This window comes from Simochromis diagramma, unplaced genomic scaffold (genome assembly GCF_900408965.1).
Source record: "Simochromis diagramma unplaced genomic scaffold, fSimDia1.1 OVJJ01000366.1, whole genome shotgun sequence".
Lineage (NCBI taxonomy): Eukaryota > Metazoa > Chordata > Actinopteri > Cichliformes > Cichlidae > Simochromis > Simochromis diagramma.
This window is the reverse complement of record NW_024386970.1, coordinates 464,450-474,792: the sequence shown is the minus strand read 5'-3', so window position 1 is coordinate 474,792 and position 10,343 is coordinate 464,450. Positions and strand designations below refer to the sequence as shown.

Sequence of the window (10,343 nt, the reverse complement as noted above, 5' to 3'; positions counted from 1 at the left end):
CTGACAGCTCTATTTGACAACTGTTAGAATTCATATTATGGCAAGAACCAATCAGCGAAGGAAACAACAGTCTGTCATTACTTTAAGAACTGAAGGTCAGTCAATCCAGGAAATTGCTAAAACTTCACAAAAACCATAAAGCGCTACGAAGAAACTGGCTCACACGAGGACCGCCCCAGGAAAGCAAGAGCCAGAGTCCCCTCTGCTGCTGAGGATACATTCATCCACCAGCCTCAGAAATCACAAGTTAACAGCTACTCAGATCAGAGCGCAGATAAATGCCACATAGAGCTCCAGTAACAGACACACTCTACATCAGCTGTTCAGAGGAGACTGTGTGAATCAGGCCTTTATGGTCAAATAGCAAGCAGAGGAGATTAGTTTGGGCCAAGAAACACAAGGAATGGACATTAGACCATCTGTGCTTTGGTGTGATGAGTCCAAATTTGAGATCTTTGGTTCCACAAAGGTGAACGATGGTCTCTACATGCATGGTTCCCACCATGAAGCATGGAGAAGGAGTGTCTGGTAGTGTGTGCGCCAGTGAACATGAACTTTTAAAACTCAAAATATTTTTTTATATACTGGTTAAAAGTGTTTGTGAAATACTTTGTTTTTTATGCTGGACTAAAAAACTGCAGTCACAAAGACTGACTGTGAGCACTTTTCGGTGATTACAGAGTCATAATAACGTGTCATATATGAGATTATCACCATGGCATGACATCACATCATGTATGTATTTGCAATATTAAAAAAAAACAGCTGACAGTGTGTTTTCATATTTTCATTCTGTGCTTAAAGGGAGAAAGGTTTATTATTTATGCAGTATTGCTGTCATTGCTTTTATCTATAGTTTTTTTTTTGTTGTTGTTGAGAATAACAGCACCAAACCTGAGAGTGAGTCAGACTGCAGGATGAACACTGAGCTGTTTGTGCCCCCCAGTGGTCTTTGACCACAACGTGCTTCCAGTGAATTCCCGAATCCAAGCTGGATGATGAGCTGTGTGTCATCAGCCGCCACTCCACCTTAAAACTGACTTCACGTATAAAACTTGGGTCATTTATTTAAGAATTTGCACCATATCCAGCCTTCTTGTGCCCCCCTGTACAGAAACTCAAATGTTATATTCAGACTTTTATTTTAGGGAGCCTTACACCTGTACACATGGTACACATTCACAAATAACGTTTCATTTTAAAATTTGTAATAGAGGGGAGGACACATATGCTAATGTAATGTTAATAAATGGGGATTTATGAACACTAAACTTTCATGTTCAGAGAACACTCTCAGGTGTATCTTGAGGATCTGAGTGTTCATGTGATTTATATTCTTTTCTATATATATGCAACAACGTCCAATGTTACATGTTAGTCAACTTCATTCACATTAATTAACCTTCAGCTTTCGAAACTTAAGTTTTTATATTTCCTTGAACCACTTGAATGCACCTTTTCTAATTCGTGTTTTACCGGGGGTCCGCGAAGGCGCTTCGTTGGCATTTTACGGCCTCCGATTGGTTCGATTTGTGTTATTTGCACCACGTGACACCAGACATGGCCGCCAGCGAGCCGAGTAAAGACGGTAAGTGTGACATTTTAAACGTGTCCGCGGCTTTAATGCTGATATCTGGTGGTCTGCGTGCAAAGGTTTGGGTGTCGGTGACTCTCCGAGTCTGTGGGAATTCACAATCAGCAGAAAAAAGGCTAAAAAAAATCAGAAAAGCAGGCGGGAAACTGCCCGGCTAAGCTAGCAGGCTAGGAAATAGCTGGGCTGCTAACTGTGATTATAGAGCAATCTCTATATTCAGTCAGTACACTCAGTCTGACAGCTGTGAAGTTTATTCAGGATTTAACAGCGTGTAAAGTCTGAGCTCGATTAATGAGTTATTTAATTCATTAATTTATTTTTTTTAACTTTTAGATCATAGTTTTGTCCCCACGGGTGATGAAAATAATTGTATACAGACAGGTTTTTGTAGATCAGAGGGAAATGCTTCTTCATGCCAGGCTGTACATTCTCGCTTCCGCTTGGTTTTGACTCACCTGGTCTGGAGTAGAGTGTGTGTGGTATGTAAGGTGTAGTCTCTCTTCTGCTTTCTCAGGTAAGGACAGCATTCTGGAGCCGCTGTGTTTCCCCGATCAGCCGGCTGACACCTCCAGCCCTCCCGGTGTTCAATGTCCCGGCTCCGGGCCGCTGGTCTGCCTGTTCTGCTCTGAGTCCGTCCCACCGTCGCGGAAAGACGTCCTCCTCAGACACCTGCTGATGGAGCACAAGCTTGTCATCGCCGACGTCAAACTCATCGCAGACGTCCCAAAGTACGAGCCACACATGCTCCGGCTCACTCGTTTAACTCTCGGGAACACGTTTGGATGTTTTTAGCATGTGGAACTCGATCATTTCACCAAAGACTTACTGTAATTATTTGGGGTGATGGGGGGGAAACCCTTACCTTACAAGTATAAATGTATACAACAAGTCCAGCATGTCCACGCCTGTTAGTGTGCTGCTTTTATGAACCGTGACGAAGTGTTTCTGTGCGCCGGTAAACCTGGCTGTGAGTCGGCTGCGGTTTTTACTGACGAGTTTCCTCCATCAGGTACTTGCTGTACTGGAAGGGCAGATTCCTCGAGCAGCCGGTCACAGATTTCTGCAGCGTCATCAAAACCAACTCCACGGGCCCAGTCGGTGAGTTCACTCAAACCCACAGAGGACCTGACCTTTCAAAGTGAACCACGTACACTTCCTCCAGCTCTGATTAATGACTCATTAAAAACTCTTCTTCCTCGCTGGCCTGACAGAGAAGCAGGAGGACTACTTCCTGCTGTGTGACGTCCTTCCAGAAGACAGAGTCCTCCGAGAGAAGCTGCAGCAGAAACGACTGGTGAGGAGACGTGACACTCGGAGCATCCTGAGTGAATCTTGTGCTGCTGGAAGTTTCGTTTCTTTTAAACTTTATTTTGAGGCAAAGTCTGAAAATCAGGAAAAATCAGAAAAATTGCAGATTTGAGTGATGATTTGACACGCTTTGTGTCGTTGTAACCTCTGCACTTTAAATATCTGAGCACTCTGAGGTAGTTTTCTGAAGCATTCCTCTGAGCTCTTCTTCTGTGCTCCCACAGGAGGAGGTCCTGGAGCAGCAGCAGAAGGAGCGAGACGACAGCAGCTTCCATCGTCTCTGCATGTTCTGCAGCGAAGAGTTCACGGGAAACAGGTAAAGCGCCGCAGGATTCCCATCAGTCCTGGAAACCTCACGTGTGTTAGATTAAAGCAGACAGAAGGTAGAGCTTCCTGAAATCATGTGACTAAAAGCTTCTTTGCTTCCTGTAGTCATCCTCTTATGATCCAACCCCCAAAAAGCTGCTTTGACCCATAATTCCATAAACATCATTCAGTGACATGTCTGAGCCTGAACCGAGAAGCTGATCTGAGACCAGTGCAGCTCCTCATCCTTCTTCCTCTCCTGCTAAGGGTCAGGTCTCAGACCTGTGCAGGTGTGCGCTGGTTCATGAATGGCATGAAGGTGTGACTGGCTCCTCACTGGTGTTTACCACAGTTCTTGTGTGGATCTGTGTCTTACCTCCAGTTAAGCTTCCATCCATCCATTTTCAGTCACTGTGTTGGTTCGCAGATGCTCGGCCTCCCTCTGCACAGGCACCACCTCCAGCTTCTTGCGGGAGGACGCCGAGAGACATAACCCGCGTCCGCTCCGGGTCTCCTCACATTTGGACATGCAGCGGCCCATGGCGAGAGAGGCTGCTTCCCTCTGTCTGCTACTATGGGCACGCTGCGTGGATCTTGAAGTCTTGTCCAAATGGGAACTTCTGGACGAAGCCCAAAGGACTGCAGCGCAGTGCTAACAGTGATGATGCCAGCTGATGTTTTCTTTTGTTTATTAAAAATGGCTCCACGTGCTGTTTCCAGGTCGTCTCTGCTGAACCACATGGCCAGAGAGCATTCCTTCAGCATCGGACTGCCGGACAACATCGTCTACTGCAGTGAGTTCCTCGACACGCTGCAGGACAAACTGGACAGGTACGCTAATCGTTGCTTTTTATTCACAGCGTTAAGTTTTGTTTCGCGCGCCTTTTCATTTTGCTCCCCTCGCTTCAGTCTGCAGTGTCTGTACTGCGAGAAAACGTTTCGAGATAAAACCACGCTGAAGGATCACATGAGGAAAAAAGCTCACCGCCGCATCAGCGCCAAAAACCACGAGTACGACCGCTTCTACGTCATCAACTACCTGGTAAAACCCAGCGACACACTCGCCACACGCTTCCACGTCAGGATAAACGAAGCAGTTCTGTAGAAGCAAACGCACTACCTGAATGTATTGTTCCGATTTTAAAGCGTCCCTCCTGTCCTGTCAGGAACTGGGAAAAACGTGGGAGGAGGTGCAAAGCGAAGATGACCGTGAGCTGGCGGATGATGAGGATGAGTAAGTATCCTCATGTAGCTCTGTGAGGACGGCATTAACTAAAGTGTCCTGATTCCTGTCATACAGACTGCTCTGTGTCGTGTTAAAGGCAAAAACCGGGCTGGGCTGCACTTGTGTGTAATACCAGTTTTTACCACCAGATGGTGCAGTTAGTGGGTGTAACGTTTATTTTAAACCAACACGACATCACCAGTCCGAGCACGCTTGATCTCCAGCACTAACCAGGTGCTGAACCAGGTGCTGTGAGCTCGGGGTAGCTGTGGATCAGGAGGTGCAGCGAAAGGTTGGAGGTTTGATCCCCGGCTCGATCCCAGATACTGAACCTTGGGTTGTCCCTCCTGATAATATTCTTATTTACTGTGTCAGCCTGGATGCAAAAGTTCCAATCAAGTCCACTTCCTACTCCTCCTCTGATCCTGTGTGAATGTCTGCTCGTGTCATCTCTGTATCGTCCGCAGTGATTGGTCGGACTGGCAGGCTCATCCGGTCTCTGCAGTGTGTCTGTTCTGTGATCACCAATCGGAGACGTTGGAGCAGATCTACGCGCATATGAAGGTACGGGAACGTAGAAGTTTCAGAGAAGGAAAATATCGTTTTCTGCTTTTCATCCCTGAAACGATTCTGCAAAGCATTCTGGGAGAACGGAGACAGTGCACACTAACAGGAAACGATCTGCTTCCTGAGGTCTCTGCAAACATATGAATCCATCGTTCGCACAAAACATGGATTTTACTCAAAAAGTGCCCTCACACACAGACGGACCGAAGCTGAAGAGCTTTTAAAATGAAGCGCCTTTTATTTTGAAAAGTTTCCAAATAAATACATGATTGTCAAAACTTTAACGAGCAAATGAAAATGTTTCCTCGTTGTTGGGTCTGTGTTTCCACGTGTCCCGCTAGTTTAGAGACTTATTCATCATGAAGGAAACAAGACATAACGGAACATCTTCAACCGGTTTTTCACTCGCTAACGAGGGAAGTCTTTGGTCAAGAACCAGCTCTTGGAGCCCACGCCCCTGTCCTGTCTCAGGCCCAAAGTCCTTCAAAGAGCAGCTTCCCCCGTAGCTATTTATTGACATGGCAGTTACAATACACAATACAACACAAGCACCTCCCACCGTAAAACCCCCCAATGGTTCTAAGACAAGGGTGTGTGTGTGTGTGTGTGTGTGTGTGTGTGTGTGTGTGTGTGTGTGTGTGTGTGTGTGTGTGTGTGATCGATCATAAAAGCAGGAAGCTCACAACAGAAGCAACAGATCTGTCAGGATGCATCTGCAATAAAAGCTCCCCCAGCACAGAGTGGCTGGAGAGGTCAGAGACAAAGGGACGTCTTGATCCTATAGGTTGAACTCAGACCGTACAAATTTAAGAAACACGATGACAACATTCAACAATTAGACTTAACACTCGTGAACAATAAATAAATCTAGGATCTGATTTTTGTCGTTGATTAAACGTTCTGGTTTAAAGTCAGAACCAGTTTCCCAAACGTGACTCTAAGTTTGTGCTCACGAGTGACGAGTTTACCTGAGAGGCAGAAAAGTTTCTCTCTGCTTTCTGGTTTTGTTATTTATGAAGTCTGTAACGAGCGTCGCGTGCGTGACCCTGACATCTTTCTGTTTTGTTTTTGCAGGAGGCTCACGGCTTCGACCTCCACCTCCTTAAGACCGAGCTCAGTGGGTGAAATCTCCGTGGTAATTCGAGCGCAGTTTGCTTCTATTTCTTCCTTCTGAGTGTTTCTAATGTTCTGTCCTCCCTCAGACCTCAAGTTCTACCAGCAGGTCAAACTGGTGAACTTCATCCGGCGGCAGATCCATCAGAGCCGCTGCTACGGCTGCACGCGGATGTTCGACTGCCGGGCGGACGCCCTGCGTCACATCGCGGCTGAAGGTCACGTGATGAAACTGCCAGAGATGTCCGCCTGGGACCAGCCGCAGTAGGTTTAACGAAGCGCCTGCAGAATTAACCAATGAGAGCGCGTGCTTTAAAGCTGGCGTACAGCTGCTGATGAATGTGGTCAACGCCACAGATGTTTACACTTCATTTGGAGTATTTTTATCAGCTGATGAAAATGGCGTCCTTTTTGGGACTAATTTGAGCCTGAGCACTAAACTTCGTCTCGCTCCGCAGGTATTACTTCCCCACGTACGAGAACGACGCTCTCCTGTGCACGCTCTCTGACAGCGAGGAAGGCGACTGTGACGAGGAGCATCGCGGCGAGGAGATCCCGGTCATCGCGGAGGACATCTCTAACCTGAGAGCGCTGAAACAGTCCAGCGTCCTCAAGCAGCTGCTGAAGGAGCGAGGAGGCAGCAGCTAGGACCACAGACGGACACGTGTCATACGTTTGACTCAAAGTCGTCTCTGACGTCGGCTGAGCTCAGCTCATGGTGACCACATCCCACATGGCTGGAACGCAGCGGCACGGGTTTGAGTCCGGCCCGTGGCCTTTCCCTCTCAACTATTTCCTGTACGTCTCTACTTAGTAAAGATAAAGGCAAAAGAAGAGTCCTCTCCACAGCTGGACACGCGGACGCCATGATGTCCGCTGAAACGTAATTGCTCCGCCTCGTGCAATGAAGCTGAAACATGCGTTTTCTTGAATATGAATTTTATTACTCGAGTAAAAATGGATTTTCTTTTGTAACTTGTAACTGAGCTGGATTCAGTGCTGTGGTGGACGAGCAGCTCATCGTCAAGATGAGACGAGAGACTCTTTATTGTCATTGCACAGTCACACTTAGAACAACAGTACTACACAACTGGAAACTGTCCCGCGTCGGCACTATGCACAACACAAACAACACAACACAGGAACTTAATAAATGAAAAGAATGAGTGTATGTTTTACTGCACATTGTTATTATTGTTGTTGTTGTTGTCCCCTCAAAAAGCCCAGGGACGTCTCGTGCCTGAAACATCTGTCCTATTTGGCGTTTCTGTTGTTTTTCTGCATCGCTTCGCTGAGCGACACCTGGCGTATGGTGGAGCCGAACTGCAGCGCGCTCAGAGTTTTCACCGCCTCCTTCGCGTCCAGGCTCACGTTCATGAACATGCAGCACTGAGGAGAGAAACGAGAGGTCGCTGCAGGAACTCACTGCTGTCAAACTTCCTGTTTTATCCTCATTTCGGACTCTGGCAGGCTGTAGGACATTTTGGACAATCTATAATCTTCTAACACAAAAACATACAAGTGTTCACTGAAGTAAACACACAGAGCAGTAGCAGATTTTTTTTAAATGTGTTTTATTTATTTTCATTTGCTGCTAACTGCCTTGTTTTCATTTGTAGTTTTTGTAGTAGGAAGAACTACAAAATCTACAAATAAAAGTGCAGTTAACAAATGTAGTGCTCTCCACTATGTGAACCCCTCACCTGAATTTTTAGGTTTTTCAGTTCAAGCCAATTAAATAAAATCCAAAAATTCAGCCCCAACAATCAAATGATCCCCTATGAGCAAGCACTCTGGCAACGGTGGAGAGGAAAAACTCCCTTTTAACAGGAAGAAACCTCTGGCAGAACCAGGCTCAGGGAGGGGCAGTCTTCTGCCATGACTGGTTGGGAGGTGAGGGGCAAAATTAAATCAAACATAAAGGAGAGCACAGCGTATTTATGACAGGTCAGTGGACTGTGGCTCGGGTTCAAAAGATGCTCGAATCCCGCCTGAGGTGGTATGGACAAAATCAGGGAAGACATTAAGACCATCAACGCGTCACCTGAGGACGCCTTGGACAGAACCAAACGGAGAAACCTTTGCTGAGGAGCGGACCCTGCACCAGCGGGAACAACGCCAGGATGAAGGTGGACTGTGGCTGGAAAAGATCATTACTGTTTTTAAAGGGTAACTGGTCCACATCCACAATGACAGTAGAGCTGTCATTGTGGATGTGGACCACAATCCACAATTGTCGATGGGACGTGCGCATGCAAGCATACGCAAGCGAATGTCCCGCTCTGTGGGGTCATGACAATAATCATGACCCCACAGAGCGGGACATTCGCTTCAGCCGAAAATCTTAGAGGCGACCCAGAAAGCTGCAGGAAGCGCAATGACACATCCGGCAACAGTTAAACCTACTTTAAGTAGGTTTACACCCCACGAACCAGGCGATTCTCTTTCTGTTGTCTGTTGTTCATGTACCGCTGGGCGCTGAAGATTTTCCACACTTTGTCTGAGTTCTGCGATCTCTTGCCTCAATTGTGCGTATGCTTGCCCGAATTGTGCGTTTGCTTGCCCGAGTTGTGCGTTTTCTTGACTGAGTTGTGCATTTTCTTCCCTGAGTTGTGCGTTCCCTTCGATGAGTTGTGCGTTTTCTTCCCTGAGTTGTGAGTTTTGTCCACTGAGTCGTGCGTTTCTTCGACTGACTAGTGTGATATGTTGACTGAATTCTATGCACGTTTCAGTGAGTTGTGCGTTTTCTTCCCTGAGCTGTGTGTTTTCATTCCTGAGTTCATCTCTCGTACGCTGCAGGGGGTCTGACGGATCTCCTCTTGCCTGTGACATTTTTGTAAAGGTTTAAAGCTCAAAAGTTAAATCTCTGAATGATTTGAATGCAAAGGGTAGCTGTGTCTCAAACAACTGTCTCTTTCTGAAGTAAACTGCTGAACGAGCTCCTATTTAAGGACTCGGTGGGTGTGGCAGAGAATCTGACGTCGCTGTGACATAACAATGATCGTTCGAGAAGCTCAAAGGAGCGCTGTGGATCATTCTGCGCATGCTCAGATGAATGAACGGGAGAACTATTTGTAAATACTTTGCTAGCTAACAAAGATGCTTTTAGCAACAGCTGGTGGTGATTCATCGTTATCAACCCTTAAACTCGTGAACTGGCTCTCTAGCTTTTCGATTGCTACTGTTGTCTATCACATATGTATTATTTGGAACCCAGCTTACCTGTAAAAACAGACAAACAGCAGGTAACAGGAACTACTCTGTGCGCCAGCTCGGCACCACTAGGCTGTGTCCCAATTCAGGGTCTGCACGCTTGAAGTACGCGCACTACGCACGGTTCGTACTATAAGTATGAGAAGTGCGGAAGTGAGAGGCTTGTGAAATGGGACGGTCTTGCCTTCGTCGCGCTGGTCAGGTTGCCTAGCAACCATGATACTAACCGCGAGAAACGTTTCATACAGCTTTGTGTGACAGAAACGAAGGAGAACAGATTTTGTTCATTTGAGACCAAAGGACCGTAAAACATGATTGTTGGGCTTCATTTCTGTGCTGAACAGTCATTTAAGATTAGCTAGTAAATAACAATTAGCTAATGTTGGTCATGAGACTAAAGTCATCTCACTGTGGTAATGTAAATATAATATGGCCAATATTAAAGTTATTGTCAGATTATTATGACATATTACAGCAGTGAGCTTGAACTCTTGCAGTTGTTTATATGTCCTATCACCTTAAATCTTCACTCAAAGACGAGTATCTGTGACAGTGTGAATACAGATGTATTATATATAAGAGACAAATATTGTTCGTTTAATATGTTGGCATTATTACATTTGGCTCAATGCTTGCATACAGTGGGGCAAAAAAGTATTTAGTCAGCCACCGATTGTGCAAGTTCCCCCACTTAAAATGATGACAGAGGTCAGTAATTTGCACCAGAGGTACACTTCAACTGTGAGAGACGCATAATGTGAAAAAAAAATCCATGAATCCACATGGTAGGATTTGTGTAAAGATTATATTCGTAATATCAGGGTGGAAAAAAGTATATTGGTCCCCTCACACAAGTAGCTAATTGGCTCTGGCGATCTTCTCCGCAGATGTTTTGGGGCTGTCCGAACACGGACTTTCAACTCCCGCCACAGATTTCTATGGGGTTGAGGTCTGGAGACTGGCTAGGCCACTCCAGGACTTTCAAATGCTTCTTACGGAGCCACTCCTTTGTTGCCC

The 10,343-nt window shown here is 46.2% G+C and overlaps 1 protein-coding gene across 1 annotated transcript; it reads left to right on the top strand.

The window, feature by feature from the left end:
• The first annotated feature begins 1,486 nt into the window (after positions 1 to 1,486).
• Positions 1,487 to 7,817, top strand: znf277 (zinc finger protein 277). The gene is made up of 12 exons (XM_040038757.1): positions 1,487 to 1,588; positions 2,109 to 2,322; positions 2,604 to 2,692; positions 2,806 to 2,888; positions 3,127 to 3,218; positions 3,929 to 4,039; positions 4,118 to 4,250; positions 4,375 to 4,442; positions 4,901 to 4,997; positions 6,075 to 6,117; positions 6,203 to 6,377; positions 6,572 to 7,817. Exons 1-12 carry the CDS (start codon positions 1,561 to 1,563, stop codon positions 6,759 to 6,761), a joined length of 1,323 nt encoding a protein of 440 aa, XP_039894691.1. The 5' UTR covers positions 1,487 to 1,560; the 3' UTR covers positions 6,762 to 7,817.
• Positions 7,818 to 10,343: the final 2,526 nt, after the last annotated feature.

Excerpts from the sequence above, each read along its gene's own strand:
- znf277 (XM_040038757.1), top strand. The coding sequence starts at position 1,561 with ATGGCCGCCAGCGAGCCGAGTAAAGACG. Across the intron at positions 3,219-3,928 it reads GAAGAGTTCACGGGAAACAG|GTCGTCTCTGCTGAACCACA; the intron begins GTAAAGCGCCGC and ends TGCTGTTTCCAG. Across the intron at positions 4,998-6,074 it reads AGATCTACGCGCATATGAAG|GAGGCTCACGGCTTCGACCT; the intron begins GTACGGGAACGT and ends TTGTTTTTGCAG.